The sequence below is a fragment of the Ixodes scapularis genome, unplaced genomic scaffold (genome assembly GCF_016920785.2).
Source record: "Ixodes scapularis isolate PalLabHiFi unplaced genomic scaffold, ASM1692078v2 PGA_scaffold2__306_contigs__length_199485367, whole genome shotgun sequence".
In the NCBI taxonomy this organism is placed as follows: Eukaryota; Metazoa; Arthropoda; class Arachnida; order Ixodida; family Ixodidae; genus Ixodes; species Ixodes scapularis.
This window is the reverse complement of record NW_024609857.1, coordinates 115,356,635-115,376,945: the sequence shown is the minus strand read 5'-3', so window position 1 is coordinate 115,376,945 and position 20,311 is coordinate 115,356,635. Positions and strand designations below refer to the sequence as shown.

The 20,311-nt window shown below is 45.1% G+C and overlaps 2 protein-coding genes and 1 long non-coding RNA gene across 3 annotated transcripts; all 3 read right to left on the bottom strand.

Annotated features, from left to right (window-relative positions):
- Positions 1–10,485: 10,485 nt before the first annotated feature.
- Positions 10,486–11,401, bottom strand: LOC121836792 (the record flags this gene model as incomplete). Its single annotated transcript, XM_042291998.1, has 2 exons — positions 10,486–11,160; positions 11,256–11,401. Coding segments are annotated over 2 exons (768 nt in total), but the record flags the coding sequence as incomplete, so codon positions are not given.
- A 408-nt stretch (positions 11,402–11,809) lies between these two features.
- LOC121836578 lies at positions 11,810–18,969 on the bottom strand (the record flags this gene model as incomplete). The annotated part of the gene is made up of 9 exons (XM_042291513.1): positions 11,810–11,960; positions 12,055–12,317; positions 12,437–12,738; positions 12,831–12,868; positions 16,391–16,620; positions 16,683–16,892; positions 17,022–17,254; positions 17,372–18,096; positions 18,791–18,969. Coding segments are annotated over 9 exons (2,331 nt in total), but the record flags the coding sequence as incomplete, so codon positions are not given.
- Positions 13,132–14,977, bottom strand: LOC120847879. The gene is made up of 2 exons (XR_005717488.3): positions 14,734–14,977; positions 13,132–13,273 (listed from the first exon to the last, which is right to left on the bottom strand). It is a non-coding gene; the product is annotated as an uncharacterized LOC120847879 (long non-coding RNA).
- Positions 18,970–20,311: the final 1,342 nt, after the last annotated feature.

The window sequence follows — 20,311 nt, the reverse complement described above, 5'->3', positions numbered from 1 at the left end:
CACTCATTTCTTAATAATCACCACAAACTAGTGTAGCCACTGGTCCACTGGGCACCTTTAGACAGCCTTTTCAGGGTGTTCTTATGTAGGGTTACCAACTCATCACTGAAGGAAGTCGGGACAGGGGGCCAGGACAAGGTAGCGCGAGGGTTTTAAAGGGGAGAAAAGGGGGTTTATACAAACGATGATGATGATAACAGGCCCTGCCCGGTACCAGTGTTGCCCCGATTTCCGGCTTGCCGTGGCTTGTATGCTGAAGTGGCTTAAAGCCTCTCGCAGCAAATGCTAGCCACCGTGGTGCGATTCGTGCTTCGCAGCGTGACGCACATTGTTGGGTGTGCATTGTATCACATAGAACATTTTAAATGCATGGTCTAAACCACATTCGGGACATAGCTGTTCCGACAGGGACGATGCAGGACTCGGTACACGTATTGAAAAGTTGGGACAGTCCCGCAAAATCCAGGACAGTTGGTAACCCTATTTATATGACTATAACTGGAATGGCACCATGAGTGCCAGACACCTGGCACTCACATCTGATCAGCAGTCTTATCAGCTGGTCATATCAATTGTCCCAAAAGATTCCCTCTGTCTTCGTTAACAATGTGGGGCAATGTCAATATCAATGAGCCTCATATTTTCTACAATGTCAAGCTCATTGCAGACCGTGTCATAACATGCTGTCCTTTCATTTGCTTGGAGTACCTCAAGGTGGTGTACTTAGCGTCACTCTTTTTATTGTGAAGATGAACTCAATTGTCCGCGCAACAGCTCCATCTGTTCAGTACTCACTGTACGTCGATGATCTGCAGATTTCTGTATCATCTTGTAATCCATCCATATGTGAACGTCGGCTCCAGCTCACAATCAACAACTTGGTCAAATGGGCTGATGTCAACGGTTTTAAATTTTCTCCTGAGAAGACCGTCTGTGTGAGTTTCTCACGTCGCCGCGGAGTTTTGCACGAACCTTCTTTGACTATGTATGATGTTCCTATCCCAGTGAAAACTGAACACAAGTTTTTAGGTCTTATATTTGATTCCAAATTGACTTTTGTTCCGCATGTCAAGAGCCTGAAGATGAAATGTTTTAAATCGCTTAATATACTAAAGGTCCTGTCGCATGTGTCCTGGGGTGCTGACCGTCTTTGTCTCTTGCGTATCTATCGGTCGGTCGTTCGATCCCGACTTGATTACGGTTGTATTGTGTATGGTTCTGCCCGGACATCGGTTCTCAAAATGCTGGACCCTGTTCATCATCAGGGGTTGCGGCTTGCTACCGGTGCTTTTCGCACATCTCCTGTTCTCAGTCTATACGCAGAAGCAAACGAGCTCTCTCTGGAGAAAAGAAGATCTGAACTGGGCTTCACATATTTTATGCGAATTAGATCGGTCCCTAACCATCCAACCTTACACTGTATGGAACGAATACGCTACGAGCGAACCTTCGGTAATAAGCCTTCAGTTGTTCCACCTCTTGCCATGAGGGTTCGCAGTTCTGCGGAGTCTGTAGGACTGGACGTGTTGCCTCCAGTTGTACAGTGTTTGAGTTTGGCAGCCCCTTGGGACCTAGTTCCCATTCAGTGCGAACTGGAGCTAACGAAATTCAACAAAAAAGACACTCCTCGCGAAGTCCTGAGACAAGAATTCCTTGAACTCCAAGTACACTATCACGACTTTATAATTTTTACACTGATGGTAGTAAAACTGATTCCTCTGTGGGTTGCGCAGTGATCGGGCCTGGGATGCAGCTTGTCCGGAGAATAAATGACAGTGCCTGTAGTTTTACGGCAGAGCTCTATGGCTTACTCCTGGCCACAGATAAGATCCTCAAACAAAAGCTTCACAAGTCAATTGTTTACACCAACTCACTTAGTGCTTTACGAGCTCTTGCCAGAGTGGGAAATGATCGCAATCCACTTGGAATAGAAATAAGGAACAGGCTAATTTCAGCCGCAAGACGGAAGAAGAAAATAATACTATGCTGGGTTCCTTCACATGTCGGAATTGCCGGAAATGAGGATGCTGACAGAGCAGCAAGCACTGCTAAGGATCGAGAAGTCGACCCGTGGAAAATACCTTACAGAGACTATAGGCATGTTCTGAAATTTTCCATAAGACGCAAGTGGCAAGAGGAATGGGACCGAGAAATAAACAATAAGTTGCGCGCAGTAAAACCACTACTTCAGGAATGGGAGAGTGCACGACACCGCGAGCGTTTTTATGAGGTGGTTTTGTGCCGGCAGCGAATTGGTCATACCCGTCTTACCCATGGGCATCTTTTGCGTGGGGAGGATGCTCCGGAGTGTGAACACTGCTGCATTCCATTAAGCATCCTACATATCTTACTTGTATGCCCTTTGTATGACCAAGAACGCCACAGACACTTTGCTAAGGTTTACCAAGAGCATACACCATTACATCTCGCCCTTTTACTCAGCGATGAGCCGTTGATTCCACACAAGTGTGTTTTCAACTTTCTTAAGGCTACAAGACTCCTGGACCAGCTATAATTTTAATAGTTCATCGCATTCATTGCCACATCTTATGCGCTTGTACTTTCATGATCATTGTTTTATTAAATTAAAAGCTACTATAGCTCTTTCTTCTCTCCAACCTTGATTCAGCAATAGTCCTAGTTGTTGGCGCATTATAGCCTTGGTCGCTGCTGCGCCATTAAACCCCAATCAATCAATCAATCCTTTCATTTGCTAAATAAATTCCTTATTACTTAACATGTCTTTATGTCAAGTAAACTAATTCCGTTGTTTCGAATCTGGGCTTGTTTTAGGACACAAAACTATTTTTGGGGAGTTTATTCAAAATTAGAAAAATCATATTACAATTTTCTTGGTCGTAGCTGGTGCGTGTCTGACCCATTCAGCAACAGCCCATTTGACGTCGGCTTCCTGCACGATGATGGCTGGCTCACCGTTTTCTGCCTTCTGTTTAAAGCAGGTATGCACAGATCCTGTTTCAAAAGTATATAACTACAACACAATGTCAGCTACCACAGTGAAATATGGACAATTCCCATTGTGTCAGCTACCACAGTGAGAGCTACCACAGTGAAATATGGACAATTTTATGCCCTACTTCAGCATTGCTTGGCAGACATCAGTAACTACGAATTCAGTCAGGGTGTCTAGCAAATTCCTCCTTTTAAATTCTCTGATTTTTCCAGGTTTTCTTCGACTATTGCTATAAAATTTCCTGACCGTTACAGAAGCTTTGAAATGTGGTAATTGTTACTAAACACCTCATAAGTGACTACCACTCCCAATTTAAATCAATTTATTGAAATTGGCCCTTTTGTTGCTCAAGCAGTCAAAGACTTATGAGGTTTCGGGCAATGTTATTTAGCGCAGTCACGCCAATGCGCGACTCTCTGGCTTCGTCGCACACCACCGCATTACTTGCACCGGCCATTTTCTCTGATTTGGCCAACTTTTGACGATCTCCCTGACAATTCCTTGACTTTTCCAGATGATCCGAAATTCCCTTACAATTCCAGGTTTTCCAAGAGGCTAGACACCCCATCAATGAGCCAAATAGTTCGGGAGCGAGGCATGATACAAAACTCGACTGGAGTGAGCTTATGTGGGCTGCTGTCACATGCTTCACCAGGACTCAGTTTTCTTTCCTCTAAAAGAGCCAAATCCAGAAACTGTAACCAAGCAAAGCTTTGTGTGAATCCGAACTGTATTTGGTTGGTGCGTCAATCTTAAATGCTACTGGACTGGAATCGGTCAGAGCACGCTATAAAAACCATAGCAGAGGTGGCTGTGGTGCATAGCTGATTGACAGGGCGTCTAGCACCTTAAAAAGTCTGGAATTGTAAGAAAATTTTGGATCATATGGAAAAGTCAAGAAATTGTCCAGGAAGGCTGAGGACAAGTCCCGGGCCCACAGGACCGAACCTCCGAACCTTCTGTGCCAGGCGAATCAGGGAGTGTACATTGTAGACAAACACCGCATCCTCATAAGGGGCACCGGCATCACAAACTACAGCTACAGGAAGTGAGCATAGAAGCTCTTGTCCAAATTACTTTGAAGAACTGGTTTAAAGTACAGTGAGTCGTATCATCCAAAAAACGATAATTACGGATACGGTGATCGGCCTCGTGCCAGAAAGAGAAACGGAGGTTTTAAATGATGTCTAAGCTAATAATCTGCTGTTCTTTGACGAAGCGAAAACTGTCAGAACAAATTGAAACAAAACCATATAATTGTGCGGTAAAGGTGCGAGTAACTTTATTCCCACCTCATAAGAAATCAGTAATCGCCGGCTGCACTTCCCTTCGGTTGCGCAACATCAGCTTCCTTTCGAATGCTGCATTCTCTGGAAGCATCAGCGACGCTGTCGTGGGTGCAATCAAACTGTTGAATGCGAGACATCGTTCGCCGAAATGCAGGAAAGACAGCTGTTTAAAATAAAAAGGCTCAAGCTCGAACTGCGTATTAAGAAACTTGGAGATCTACACGAGAACTATCAAAAAGCTTTTTTTTTTTTTTTCGTAGTGGCAGCAGTGGTTATTTGTTTGATAAGGCTACACAACTTGCTGCCAAACATAAATGTTAAAGAAAAAAATCACAGGTACAATATTAGAATTTGTTTGTCTCGAAGAGAACCATAGGAATGTGACAAGAGGATAAAAAAAAACAGCAATAGTGCATCAAACATAGCACCAATTTCACATTGCCAATGTTGAAATTCAACATGCAAAAGAGGTACAGTTAACAAGTTTAAATAACGAAGGTGAATCCTTTACTTTGGAACATAATGTCCATGAGTACGTGTCACGCAACATGGAATAATCATATATACATTCACAAAAACATCCGAGCCACAATGCCACCTTGGGCTGCCACGCTGTCTGTTCGTATTGCTTCTATGGGGTTGCTGGGAACCTCACTTGGCAGGGAAGTGCTGGGAAGGCCGCATGGAAACCATCTGGCGAGGCCGTGTTGGATGCAGCAGGCTACAATGATGTCGCAGCATCATTTGGGTAGCAAGAAGCTCAGCGTGCAGGCAGTGAAATCGTCGTTTCAGTTGGCCAATGGTCCTCCAAAAGTTGCCGAATGCAGCAGTATGCATAATGAACTGCAGGGGCCAACATTTTAATTTAAGGGCACTTCTGATTGCTTATCTCATCATTGTACCAAAGCAAAGGCGACTTCTGAAGATTGCTCAAATGGCACTTTTTGCACGTTTGGCACACATAGGAAATGTGTTTAGAAAAATCTGTATATGATTTGTGAGATATAAACTTGTAAGGCTGATTAGTTTATCTTCAATATATGTGAAAAGACTAAAAAGTTGATAATAATTGAATGCTAAATTCAGCTAAGAGCTATGTTGTAATAAAAGCGGAAATAAATGTAATGCTCACTTCTTTAGTTGATATAGCTTCCTTTTAGCCCGTTTTAAGCAGGAAGCAAGGCAAAACAACAAGATTAAATTGTTTGAAGATTTTATTATTTAGTGCCGTCATAGAATTTTCCAAAGTATTTTGTGCGTTCATATTAAATATGCTTAGCTGCCTTTCTGTCAGCATTAATCCTACCAAATGGCTGACAGGTGATTAAGGGTGTCTGTGTGATGAAGGCATAAATAGTTTGAACCACTTAGATGGCAGTAACGGCGAAATCATGTTACTGTATCTGCTTAGCTTTCCACGATACAGCTGGATTTGTGCTTTGTTGTACCCCTCCTCTGGCGATGAGGAGAGCATCAGGAAAAGTGTCATGTGCCATGGCTTGCACACATATTTGCTGTCGCCCAGCAGCAAGCCGTCATATTTTCCATTGGCTGACTTTCCGGAAAGGGTGCTCTTTTTGAAGATCTTGGAGTCGTTTGCACTGCCAGACCACCTTCCTATCCCATAGCGAATTTGGTATGCTGCGTCCACCACCAGCTGGTGTGGTAGCTATGGCAGCTGACGTACGCTTCTTCGTGGTCAGACGGTCCTTGAATACGAATGTGTGTAAAATTCACAGGACCCACCACGGAAGGGAAGCCCGCCTCCTTAAAGAACTGCTGCTGCACCTGAGCCGCTTCAGCTTCGTTTGGCCTGCATTGAAACATTTGTCGTCCGCTCTGGAATCTGTGCACTGAAATCGTTGTCATGTACACCCACTTTGTGAAGACTTCCAAGAAGCACTTTCATAAATATGACCACTTGATGTTTGAAAATATTAAAGAATATACATTTTGGGGGTCCATTTTAAAATTAATCGCTGTTGTGGCAGATCATAAACTGCTTCATTCGTCGTTGTGCAAATCATTGAAAAGCGTGAGCTTGTAACACCATGAGTACTTGTAAAGGAAAGCATTTTCTAACATTTTAGGGAGGGAACTACAACTTAGAAACATTCATATTGGTGCTGGAGAAGAGAAAAATAGCATTTTGTTTCTAGGGCTCTGCGATCATCAAATGTATGGTTTTTTTTCAGGTATTAAACTGATTGTGAAAATATCGCAGGGTTTACAATTTTGAATGGTCTAATGCTTTCGTTTTTGGTTAATATCGCTCTCGTCACTCATACACTCACACTTGTGTGTGTCGGTGATTTTAAGACCACTGATCACATAGTCCCCTATCAAGGTACCTGGTATGACATCAGATGAACAAGGGAATCAAGGACTTTATTATAGCTTGTTTAAACACCAGAATGGGTATAAATATGTTGCCACTTACCGTATCAACCTCTTTGCACGACGGGCTAGTGCTGCAGTCATCTTCCTTACGATCCGCGATGCAGTGGATACGTGGACATGCAGATAGTCGCCAGCCGTGATGAGAAAGTTGCCGGTGGCGATAAACTGAAGTGCGACAATCATCTGCAGCTTCGTAAAAATGTCTCGACTGCGGTGCGTCCGTGGTTCCAGGTCTGGCCGAAGTAGCTCGACCAGATATTTGATGCCGTCGTACCTGAAGCGGAATCGCTACTGCAGCTCAAACTCGTTAAAGGGACCATGAAATGATTTTAAAATCGAGTTTCATCCACCGCACGTCGTAAAAGGTGTGAAAAGAAACACAAAAATAGGGAGCCAAAAAAAATTATTTGCTATAGAACTTTTAAAAGAAAACTGAACTCTTTTGCGCCTTCCTTCGCCTGTTCACTACGATGCATCCGCGGAAATGGAGCACGTCAGCCAAATCCAGGTCGCCTATTGGGTAAGAGCCTACCTCACCAGCACCGCGATCGTAAACAATAAATAGCCGGCGAATGTTTCCTAAAAGTTTTGTTAAATAATATTTAGATCCACATTTTGTAAGAGATGTGTGGCGAAAATTGCCAAATTTGATAATGCTGAGAGCCAAGCGCCATCTATCGTGTGGTAAACGAAGGAACTACTGCGCGTGCGCAGTAGGGCAGGGCCGACAGTTACTTGGGTGACGGCGACCGACGAACATTTATTTTCTTTGTTTTCCTTCCTCTCAAAACTCTGACTGACTGAACGTTTCTTTTTCTACGTGTTCTTCCCGCGCGTGCCGACATCAAGCAGCAAGAAAACAGTACTTAAAACAGACCACGACGAACAAGAACGCTGGATCCACCGACTCCGACGAAGCGAGCTGCTCAGAATATAGGCCTAGCAGGCATTCCGACTCGGCGCTGCGTTGCTTCGTCGCAAGACCGTCTGCCTACGACCGGCTGGCGTGCTAAATGGAATATGCCCGCGCGACCCTTGTGGACCCTTCCCGTATTATAGTTTGATCACTGACCTCAATTCTAGATTAAGAGGTGAGGTCAATCTCTTCCCCTTGTTTTCCAAGGCAGTGTTGACGAACACTCGTCGAAAAGGGACTCTCGTCGATTCTATCTTCTTGTTTTGTGTGATATAGAGCTGAAATAAACGCCGTATGGATTACCTTCGTAACACGGTATGTACACTTTGTTATTGCCCGAAGCGCTTACAAACAGCGCGAATACAGCACTTCCATCAAGCGCGCGCGTCCGCTCCGAGTGTAAACAGGTATTTACGTGGCTCTTGCTGACACTCGTAGTTCAAACGTATCTTTTTTAACGTCGGCTCGCTCCTGCATCTCCGAGGCCGCGAAAAACGCCATCTACGTCGCTTTGCAAACGACTGACACGGGCCGGCCCTTCTGCCAACAATGACAGGGTGGTTGACTTCTGGAGTCTTCACCGGAAGACTCGCTGCACTTCCCAACAGGCATACCGGCGTATGGGACTAGTCCCATGCTGTCGCTGTAGCGCAACATATCTCATTGAATTTCGCTCAGCTGCGATGCGGCGATGAGAGGCGCCGATTCAGGAAATACGTCGGTGACATCAGCGCAGTAAAACCTACCGGCGCACCCCAACTCGTTGCCGCTAACACTCCCATTCTCCTACTGCCGAGAGAACTTCCGGTTCCGGAAACGGCCTACGTCACGGCTTGTTTTGCGGTCACTTGGAGAGAATGAAAAAGTCAATATTTCAATAATTTTTTGTGTAGAAGTTAATAAACTGAGACGAAAACGGATGCCTGTTCGGCATTCAGTGAACATTGACGGTTTAATGTAAAAGTTATCTGGAAAAAGTAAAAAGGTCATTTCATGGTCCGTTTAAGGCGGTGTTGGAACACGCATTCTTTGCGTAGCATCGGAATGCCATACTGTCGATACATGCGTTCTCGCCGAACAAGGTGTCTCGACCTAGATGACATTTCTAGGTGTGCACACACAGACGGAGAGTGTTAATAAGTCTGCATGTAAGTCGTAGTCAGTTCGTCAGTCGGTCAATAGGGAGTTTTAGCCGGTCATTTCCATACGAACGGTTCGCCCTCGAACGCATCAACGATGGCACTGCGCATGCGCGCGCAAATCGTTTGTGGCGTTGGGAGGCTTTTCCTGTTCGTTTCTCCTATTCCGGCCGCTGGAGTCGTCACCGCAACGCAGCCAGCACTGTTCACGACTCGGGTAAAAAAAGAGATAATGGTCGGTTCGGCGACTGACTTCGCCGACCCAGCCGAGCGTTAGGCTTATGACAGCGGGAGGCGATCTGCCTTCCTGTTAGTCTGCTTCATTTGAGAGGTTGAACCAAATCATTCCGAGGACTGCTCACAATGGTAAGCAATCGTGAATGCTGTAAACTGTGCATGCTAGTCAATTTTTGCGATCTGTGGGCAGACTAGCTGCCGCGGCAGCTGCGAGCAGACGAAATGATTTGGTTCGACGGCACACAGCGTGAACGATCGGTCAAGTTCAAAATGACAGAGGCATACCACATACCTTTCCGGTCGTTCAGATACTTTTTACTCTATCTAGCTTCACTGTTCTTGAAATTCTGACTGGCAATAGTTACGTCGGCTGTCTTGTTTACATTAGTTGTACGCCGGACACACGAGCCACCACGGATTTATACTTGCAGAATGTTTCACATGTTTACTACAAGATGGCGCCACCAGTCAAACAATCATCAGAATGTTTCACATGTTTGCTAGAAGATGGCGCCACCACTCAAACCCAATCATTATCATTGTTTACACGGTTGCTCCAGTTTCACTAAGGTGCTCTAGAAGGGGTGGTGTGTAAAGCGGAGGGCGAAGCGCGGTGCCGGTTTTCGTTGATGCCGCAGGATGGCGCCGCGATCAGGGGCGCCGTCAGCGCACCGTAGACGGACCAGGGAAACACTACGAAAGAAGACGCTGCGGCTGTTGATGCTTATTTGTTTTGCAGCCTTTGGTAACTACGATCGGCCTAGCATCTCGCAGCTCGAAAAGTAAGGTAATGTTTGTCGTTTACACCATACTGATGGTTCTTTTTAGCCTATATATAAAGCGGTTTTCGGTGCGTTCGCGCGAGCCTGCTGATATGTGCTTGAGCCCATGCTGGTAATTACCGGATTGGGTGGAGAACGAAGAAACCGGAATAAATGGTACGTTCAATTATCAACGCCTATATACTTTGTCTCATCTTATCATGGACGATGTTTCGTATTTATTTGGGAACAGCGTACGTAGCTACGGCTGGCCCGTCAGAACGTCACTCGAGTACACTTTTGCGGTCGGAAGACTGGGTGGGCGAGTATTCCCACTTTTCCGCTCAAACTAGGTATTAATCTGTTAATTAGGCAACAAACCGGAGCCTACAGCGGCGTATGTCCAACTTTCCAAGGAGGCCAAGCCTCCACACTTCAGCCAGCTCACTATTGAACTCCAACTGTGCAGTAAAAGGGGAAACTACATTTTGACTTCCCAGTCCCGTTGAAGACTAGTGCCCGTGAGAAAAGATTAATAGAAGCTGTAGAATCCAAGACAACTCGACATTATAGATTTATTTTAAGCTCTATAGTGCCAATAGTGGCACTTGCCTAACCAGTTTGGGGACCGCAAGCTCCGTTTATAGAAGGAAAATGCACAGAGAATAGTGCACCGTTATAATAGTAATAATATTATCATCATGATAGTGCGACTGTGTCTCTAGTGCCAGAAAAAAGCTTCATCAAAATTCCAACACTGACAACTTTTATTCACAAAACACGCCCAAGGTGTGCTCTTTCACAGAGCTACAGTGCAAGCACTTAGAGGACACATGGTTTTTTCCTCTTGCATTTCTTTTCATTCTCAGTTTGGTTCTTTCCTTTCAGGAAAAAATGCACTCTCGTCATTGCATAAAACTTGACAACTGTCTGTGTCAAGTCGAGCGAATGCTCGCTGCAGCCTATGCTCGGAACCCGCCCGATGCCATGTACAATCTCTTTAACCACTTTTGCATGGAGCTTCACTTTGCTGAATGCACTTGTCAGCCTGTCTTCCAGTGTCTGAATGAGTCTGTACAGGGGTTCGGACGGGTACAGGAGCCCCCCAAGATCCCACTCTATGCAGGTTTCTGCTGGCAGGTTGGAGGGCACGTCCTCCTTACTCGCGAGACATAGCGACTTGCATAGCTCGCAAGAGCTTGGCAGAATTCGTTTCCTTGCTACATATCCTGCGACATAGTACACAAGGCGAGCATCGCTGTGTTGTGTGACGTATGCTAAATGGTCAACGACGACTTCGGCCGAGGCTGATGGCTCCTCCAAGTGGCAAGCTTCTTCGTCGTCATCCTGTAGAGCCTCCTCCATGGAAAGCAAGGACTCGAGCATGTCAGGTGCAACATTCCCTCCCACAGGACTCCTGGCCAAGCCATAGAACGCCAGACACCTGCAGTGTACACAAAAATTGGATAGGAACATCAATGGTTGTTTCTTTCTAACAGATTACATACATGGGAAATTTAAAAAATGGTGGTTCTGTACCTCATAATCACAATAAACTGGGCTGGCGTCGGGTGATCATTTGCTCCACACGACTGCCTCACGATGCCAAAGCACCTCTCCAGGCAGTCCTGGCTAAGGCGGCAGGTCATCAGGAAGGAAAACCCAACTTTTTCGGTCAGGTACCTGAAAATATTGCATCATTTCATTCATGCAACACCGGACATGTCAGACATTTTACAAGTGTTGGCTACTGATCAATCTTGCATTGTTCCCACTTATCACAGGTGCGGCATGTACATAATGCCACAGAATTTACCAATAAGAAACTTGGAGGAGCATTACAATTCCACTAAAGATGACTATGGGACTAAAACAGTTCTCAAAACAAGGACTACATCAAGCAGGCACGTAGCCAGGGGGGAGGGCCCCCCCCCCCCCGAAATCTTCCGTTTTGCTGGGACCTCCTCTCCCCCCCTCCCCCTCATACAGCATTTTGTATGAGGGGGAGGGGGGGATTTTGTCTCCCCCCGAGACAAAATCCTGGCTACGAGCCTGACATCAAGAGCGAGTTAATATATGACATAGCTTTGTAATTACTTAAGGAGGTCTTTCGTGGCATGCAGGCTCACACGGAGACCTTCTGCCGTGCTCGTGCTGAGAAAACCCAGTCTTCCGGCGTGCACTTCCCATGCGCCAAGAAACTGCAGCACTCTGTCCAGCACCGCCGCCTTTTTGCTGCCAGGTCTGGAAGAACGGGGGAAAGTTAATTTCAATTGCATACGCACAGGATAAAAATCGAACTTAAAGACAACCGCACCTGAGTGCTTGAGCTGGGAACCTTGATGTCATGACCTCAATGAGGTCGGCCATCAGAGTGATGAAAACCTTGGTCGGCCTAAGGTTAGGGTATTGGGCTTCTATCTTATCTTCATAGAAGGACATGGCTCGCACAACAAGCGGACTAAAAACCTGGAAAGCCAAGTCAACTCTCATCTTCTGAAAGCCGTCAGGAAAGATGTGAGCTCGAGTCAATTTATGAGCCACTTTGAAGGTGACACTGTTGTCACACTTCCATGTCGATGAAACGTGTTCCCAGTGAGCCTGCGAAGCCAAGAATTGTGCAAGAATCCAGACAATTGCCATTATATCAAATCACATCTTGAGACACAATTAAGAGCAGCAGCAAATATTAAAAGAAAACAGTTGCATGCGTTACATACCCGTCCTTCATGCGTGTTGAACCCATGTTTCATCATTAAGTTACGGACACACTTCATGAGGTGGGGGAAATCAGACATAAAGTACAAAAATCTTTGCTCGTCATACGGGTGAAGAACTTTGCATTCCACGGACTTCAATGACCCATGAACGCCAAGGTCGTGCCACATGGCACGGTTCCAGGATGCTCCATCTGAGCAGATGTAATCCACATACAGTCCAACTTGTTCACAAAGCAGTGTTGCTTCAACCACAATCTTTGTCAGAAGCTTTGACTTAACATTGCTGGCAGAAGCAAAGACACCTACAAAGCAAGAAAAATATATGCACCCAAACTGTGAAACTCAACAAAAATTGCATTTATTGAAAATGCTAGTGCTACTAGCATGAACTTACCAATTATTTGAGTCCATTTGCCAATAAATGGTTGAAACCCCTAGCAAAAATTCCCATAGAGAATTCCCATAGCCTATCGGTTTATTGACACCTATGGGTGTATCGGCGTATAGGTGTATGGGCCTATAGGTGTATGGGCCTATAGGTGTATGGGCCTATAGGTGTATGGGCCTATAGGTGTATGGGCCTATAGGTGTATGGGTCTATAGGTGTATGGGCCTATAGGTGTATGGGCCTATTGGTGTATGGGCCTATTGGTGCATTGGCATATAGGCCATCTGCATGAGCACAAAGGGTATGGTGTGCCTTTATACATTTTATTATGCAAAAAAGGGTCTTGGGGTACACTTGCTCCTGTTATGAAGGCATCTTGACGCTGAACACTGTCACAAACTGAGTCTTGAATGTGCCAGAGCATAGTAGCATACTTCTTGCTTGAAATCCTGAAATGAGCAGCAGAACAAACAAAAAGAGTTAATCGGCGGCATGACAAAGGTGGAGGATGATGTCACCACAGAAAAGGATTAAGGCTAAAGCCATTCGATAGATGACTCGAGCATTTTCAAATTTCAGACTGAAGAAAATAAAATTAAGAGGCTGGATTTCCTTTGTTTTCTGTCTTCATCATGAGCCTAACTGCCTTCAAAACTTATTAAGCGTCAACCTTCTGAAGAACCTTGAAATTAAATGATGTAAAATTAATATCAGCTTTATGTTTGTGGGATTCCTAACAATGCTTCATTTAGTTTGGTCAACAAATACATAGTAGGCATGTAAACTCAGATCAATTCGGGAAAGTCAGGGGATCGAAGTTTGCCTTAACAGTAACATCCAGTCCACTTTCATAACTTCAAAACTAGTCACATGCTGTCACGCGTTTTATAAAGATGGCTATTTTTGAACCATTTTGACTGCAAAGACATAGTGGCTCTGCATGAACCAAATACTATGGAAGTGTAACTTCTCAAATGAAATTAAGTATGATCAATGTAATCAATTTATAGTGGGACCACTTCAGTCCACTGCTAGACCAGTAAGACATTTTCTAAAGAAACGGATTGAAGGTAGCATTAAGGAATTTAGTAAGTGTGCTCTGTTGACATAAGCTACACTTTCTCGGACCACACCCGGAGTGAGTGACAACTTTTCTCTATGCGACGCACAGTTCCAAACATAAGAACAGGTAAAGCAAGCACAACTAGTTAAAAAAAATAGCTTAACAAGCAAAAGTGAGCCGAGAAAATAGGGAGCTTTAGAATAACGAGCGCTAATTTATCTCGCGTTACGGACGGCAAAAGCGTTTCTCTGCCTAGCACCCAAAACGCAAGCATCTCACACTTAAAACGCCACCAAGATGTTGCGATAGCTTTTATTTTGAAGTTAGAATGTTATATCTTTAAAATTAAACAAGCTTATCATCTGGAATAACATTTTTATAGTTGTTTTATACTCAATGCCGCATGTTTCAGTCACTGCCAAACTGCTCTGTTGTACTTCCGAGGCCACGACGATCCACAACCCCGGCATGTTTACATTTCTGCCGCGATCGCAAGTACACGCGCTTTGATAGCTTTGAGCTCTGAATCCAACGGTATATTACATTTTCTGTACGCTATGACTATACCAATCGCGGTCGCCAAGTGCGACTCACGCAGTCCCAAGCGGGCGGCGGGCGTCGAAGACGCGATCAGCGGAATGTCGTGGGCGCCGCCATTTGCGGTATCCACGATATTTCCGAGAAATAACGGGCCCCAAAGCCCAAGCCCCAATGCTCGTTTTGGGTCTGCGCATTCGCACTAGCGACGACGTTATTTATTCGAGGTTGCGGACGTCATTCTGAAACTCCCTAATGTTCAAACTTCAACGCGTCTACAATGCAAGCAAAGACCAAACGCATGCTTACCAACTGTGTTCAGGTGCTCGCTAGACTGTCGCGTCGTGGATCTTCCAAGCTCTTCTTGACCATAATCAACATAAGAGGAGACTTCACAGATAGGTAAACTTGAATAAATGAGTACATTTCCATGTATAAAAGCATTTTCGTCCCCTGAAACACACCCGACGCACGACAAGACAATGGCGGATGGCGGGGTAAAAAAAAGTCTGGTGTCGCTAGCGATGGGGGTCCTGTAACTAGTACGAGCTCGATAGGAATAGATAACTGGGCAAGTTGGTGAGAATTCATGTTGAGAGACAACGCGACCGGGATGAGGACAAAAAGGCGAAGAGAACACAGGACAGACGCTGTCCTGTGTTCTCTTCGTCTTTTTGTCCTCGTCCCAGCCGTGCTGTTTTTCAACAATATGAGCTCCTCACAAAACCGAAACCGAAACTGGCCGAATCGCGATGGTGGAGTGCCATAAAAATGTCTTTACAAACTTAGGAATAAAAGAAGGTGAATACAACTATTGTTATAAGCACATTAAATAAATCTGTAAATCATGACTAGTACCGACTTGCCATTTGTTTTGGGTGAAATGGAGTAGGAAGTAGATTTCTTCGTTTCAACCCATCAAGATATTTTCTTTATTTTTCGTAGAGATTACTTTTATTTACACTTTCCTTACAGTATTTTATTAGTAAATTATTTTGACGCACCAGGCTCCCAAGTTTTATTTAGAATATTGCCCTAAAATTCATTCAGAAAAGCAAGCATCTCAATATGCTATTTTCCTCTAAATTGTGACTGTACGTGAGTCTCTTATTCTAGCATTATTTCAAGCTACAAAACTATATGAATTTTTATAACCCATTGATTTACAATGATGGTGTGTTATGTAACCTGGGCTTAAACCATTTTTGCCATTCGAAAATATTGAGGAAAAAAAAGCGTAACATTGTTGCATAATTAACTTGACTGATGTACTTTTATGCATGCTGTTCTTGTGTGGACACATTTTTTGCATTTGGAATAGATATTTGCATCACACAGCCCAGGTTACATAACACATGCATCAAATGGGCCGGTGTATTTCTGACGCGGACTATTCTGACAGACATATGTCTAATTTATTCCTATTGCTCAAATATAGACATGCACAATTGGTACATTCCTATTTGAATGATTCAAGGTTTCCACTAGTCAAGGAAGCATTCCTATTTGGCCAACAAAACTTTTGGTTTGACTGATGAAGATTCCTAACCGTCCGATAAAGTCCTTATGGGACCAGTCTAAGTTTCTATGGGACCAATAGGAATGCCTATTGGACCGATCGAAATTTCTATAGGCCCAATAGGCATTCCAATGGGACCGGTACACACTCCTATGGGACCAATACACACTCCTATGGGACCGATACACACTCTTATGGGACTGACACACACTCCTATGGGACCAATAAAACTTCCTATGGGACCTATACACACTCTTATGGGACCGATACGCACTCTTATGGGACCGATACACATTTCCTATGGGACCAATAGAACTTCCTATGGGACCGATACAGATTTTTATGGGACCGATACAGATTTCTATGGGACCAATAGAAATTCCTATCGGACCGATAGAAATTTCTATTGGTCCGATACAAATCTCTATAGGAATTTTTGCTAGGGACATCACCACAAGACCATGGTCCGCCCTAACATGCTTGTCCACTTCCTGAGAAAACTGTCCGAGGTCGACAAAGCCTTCAATACGTGTAGAGGCAGTCATGTCCAGGTGTGACGAAAGTTTAATTTCATCTATGACAAGGCCTCCATGTCGCTTCATGTCATCCATTCCTTGCAGCTTGATCTTCACTGAATTCAACAGCTGTTGGCTGAAGCCATACGATGCCTTGAATTTCTGTGAATAAGTAATATTGGATAAGGACTTTCGCCTGGTGTAAATAATTCCCATACACAAACCTTGATGTACTTGAAGAGGCAGACACGGCTTGGGAGCACCAGGATCTTATGACGCCTTAAATGCTCGTAGAGACGGGCACTTTTCATTCGTAGGATGATGCATTCCAAGAGCCACTGTTTGCTGTAGCGGTACCCACGCAGGGATCTACGCTGCGATGCTTCAAAGCAGGCCCGCACTGCGAACTGCTGTTTCTGTGGAAGCTTTTTGATCTAAAAAAAAAAAAAGAACAAGGAGATCCACAACTGCTAGTCAATTTAGGCTGACAACCTTTATACACAAACCAATCCTGTTTGTGGAAATTGTAAGGAAAGCATGCAATAAACTTTCCGCAATCTAACCTGTGCCTCAAGAGCCCCTTCAGTGATGGAGACATTCTTTTCCTGAAGTAGTTTGAGACGGTCAAGTAACGAAAGAACTTTCTTGGTCCTCCGTCTTAGCCTTCGCACAGCCTGTCTGAGTCTTTGTTTCGAAACGCTGACTGGATGTGCGGGCTGCTTTTTCATACGCCGCAAGCGTGTCATTAGAAGGTTCCTGCTGTATTTGCATGACAAACAACGTGATCCACCTGTGCCTGGAGGAGAACATAGAACATAACAGTAGAGGTATGTGGTATTTAGATGTATTCCGCTCCAAGTAAAAACGAGTAACAAATTGATGGTTTGTGCATTCACAAACTAAGATAGCATACCTGTGGGTGCTGATCCGTCACAGTGTTTCGAGAACAACTGCTGTCGTGATGCGATGCCTTTGAACTTCTGGTCCAATAGCTGGAACTCGGTGGTTCCCCCAATGCCAACACACAGCGAAGTGTCTTCTGTGTAGTTAAGCGCTTCCTGAGCTTCTTCTTCTGATTCAACATTCTTTACCTTGTGAAGCAGCCCAGAGAAGAAAATGCTGCACCTCGCAGATGGCCTTGTTGACTCGTGCTCGAAGACAACAATCTTGCTTAACTCGACAGGCGGTGTTTTCGTTTTGTCAAACACGGTAGTTTGGTATGACACCACGCTGCCACTTTCAAGTGTCTGCTTGTACCAGTGATGTGATGGGCAGCGCAAATGATGAGCGAAATCTCCCCTTGCAGGCACTGCAAGTGTTTCACGGTGAGGACATTGATGGGTCTTAGCCGGTACTTCAGAACCGTTGAGTTCTTCATGATGGTGTTCTTGAGTCCCATCCAGTTCTCCAGATCCACTAGGGGAGACTTCATTTTGTGAACTGCAGTTTGCCTTTGCTGGCACAGCGTGGAGTGATGTAGTGATCCGCCTTTTCCTTGCTTTCGGGAGAGTCTTGCTGATGTACTTCGGAAGGTTAGGGAAAACAGTCGGAAATGCATCTTCCGTCAGGGTAGGGATGTCACGTGGTATCAATACCTCTTGGCCGTTTACTTGGTGCTTAAAGGCACGCACAACGAATCTGAAAAAAAAAAAAAAAGCCACACTTCTAGTTATCGAACAATTGCAAAAGTGCTGCAAAACATTCACGGCTGAGCTCTGTCATAGAAAGGAAACTACAACGCATGCAAAATCATTCGAAAGTAGCATGCCACAACTTCCTAAGTAATATGAATGTCTTATTATTTTTTTTTCTGGGCATGAGCGAAATGGGCCGAAAGCGAGTGGAAAGTTTGAAAAATTATTTGGTGCGCATCCCTATGCCGATATTCGGAATGCCCCTTAATATGCAGAAAAATAAAAGCAAAAGTGAGTAAATTTTTCCTAAGCTCCATGAAGTTGAAACCGACCTGCAAAGTTACGTAAAATAACCGCGTGTGTAACTTACAGCGCAGTAGAGTACAGCCCACGAAATACTCGACATCGTGCTCGAGCTAAAAATCGAGGCTGCCTTGCTAGAAACGTTTCCGCTGAAGCTGTAGGAATGAAAGCACCACTCCCACTCGTGAGTTTTGGTAGTTCTTTCTTTCAGCCAGCAGTTTCTGGCAAACCGGCTCAAATTACCGTCTCAGTGCAAGCGGCATCATAAGCACCATTACTTGGAGAGCTCAAAATCGCGTCGGGTATGCTACCTACTGCACCACTCCGCCGTTTAATCACGGTCTTCCTCCCCAGCATCTCTGACCCTCAACTCGGGAAGAAGTAAGTACACCCACCTCTCGTCAAAATGCTTTTCGCATACAGCGGAGTTTTCTTCGAGTGGCTTGTCCGCCCTGGGGATTGCACGTGCCCACTTCTCGAACATCTCACGATTGCTCGGCGCACGAAAAAGGGATACCTTATCTGCACACCCTTTGTAGCCTCCATCGCACCCTGGCACGAAACACCATCGTTGCGTTTTCTTTTTTGTTGTGGAGGGCATCCTCTCGCAAGAAAAAGCAATTCGTAAACAACGCGTCGGAAGCCGAGCACGTACTACGCAGCCGACGGCTCTGACGGCGCCCCTAGTTTCAGCGCCAAATTTTCCCCTGGCGGAATCAACGCCCCGGGGGACCCCGCCGTCCAGCGGGGAAGCGGCGCGCTTTTCACACCACCCCTTCTAGAGCACCTTAGTTTCACGATTCGCTAAAATATGTCAAACATCACAAAAAAGTTTCACGGAACAGACCAGCTGCACCGTTCGTGGTTTAAGAACCGTGGTTCGAAAAACGACTCGCTAAAGCTCCCTAATGGGGAGCTTTAGCGGGTCGTGGAACAGTTTACGATCAGTCAAGAAACGATTGAAAGAAATGCAGGTGCTGCAGAACCGAAAATGGCAGAAACACTGAACAGGTAGTGTAGCCAGACGTTTTGGGACGCAAAAATACATTCGCTGCATTTAAGGAATCTAGCTATTAAAATGAATGGTGAGCAAGCAATAAATGATTGCAATAATAATTCAATAATGATTTGTAAAAAGGATCACAGTTAAAAAGTAAAACGCACCCGCAAATTATAAATAAAAAAAATTGTGATACGATTGGAACTTGGAATTTTCACGCCTCTACGACAAGTCCCGGCTTTCTTACCTCTCAACAACAGCAGATTTCTTTTTTCTTTTTAATAGATAATCTTGCACTGCAAAAAAGAAAAGGAAAGATATTCGAGAGGGCACGCGTGTATGCATAGTCCAACTAAAGGAGGAGGCAACAAATGGATCAGAGCCCCGGTTCGGCCCCCACGCTCCCTTCCTTCCGACCTGCACCAGCCCCGGGAGGACTGGGGTTACCAGAGCCTTAGTTCATCCTGCCCCGGTGATACTCCACCATCGCCGTGCGTGCTAGCCAAGTGGCGCGTGGAGCCCCAGCAACACAAGTGCCGGGGCCAAGTTTAAGCTGTCGGTATCTCCGAAGTCCAAAGTGCATTCGACAAAAAGGTGCTACAGTGTTTCAGTCGCCCCGCAGAGGGCGCAGTTGGTAGACCATGGTACGAAATGCACCTCGACTACAGCCACACCTTCATTGGCAGCATCTTGATGTGGAGCTGCGCGAAGAAGTCCTAGCTCGTTGCAGGGACGGGGGGCCTCCTTACTTGCCTGAAGAGCCCGGCCGCCCAGGCAGGGAACGGAACATCCCTGTAAAGGAGCGCTGGAAGAATTTGCTGATGGTGTCCTACTACATCTTGTCGCTTACTGTGAGGAGGTACTCCCATGAGAAAAGGTCCAAGAAAAACTCGATGGAGCTGGCAATTCCAGTGTA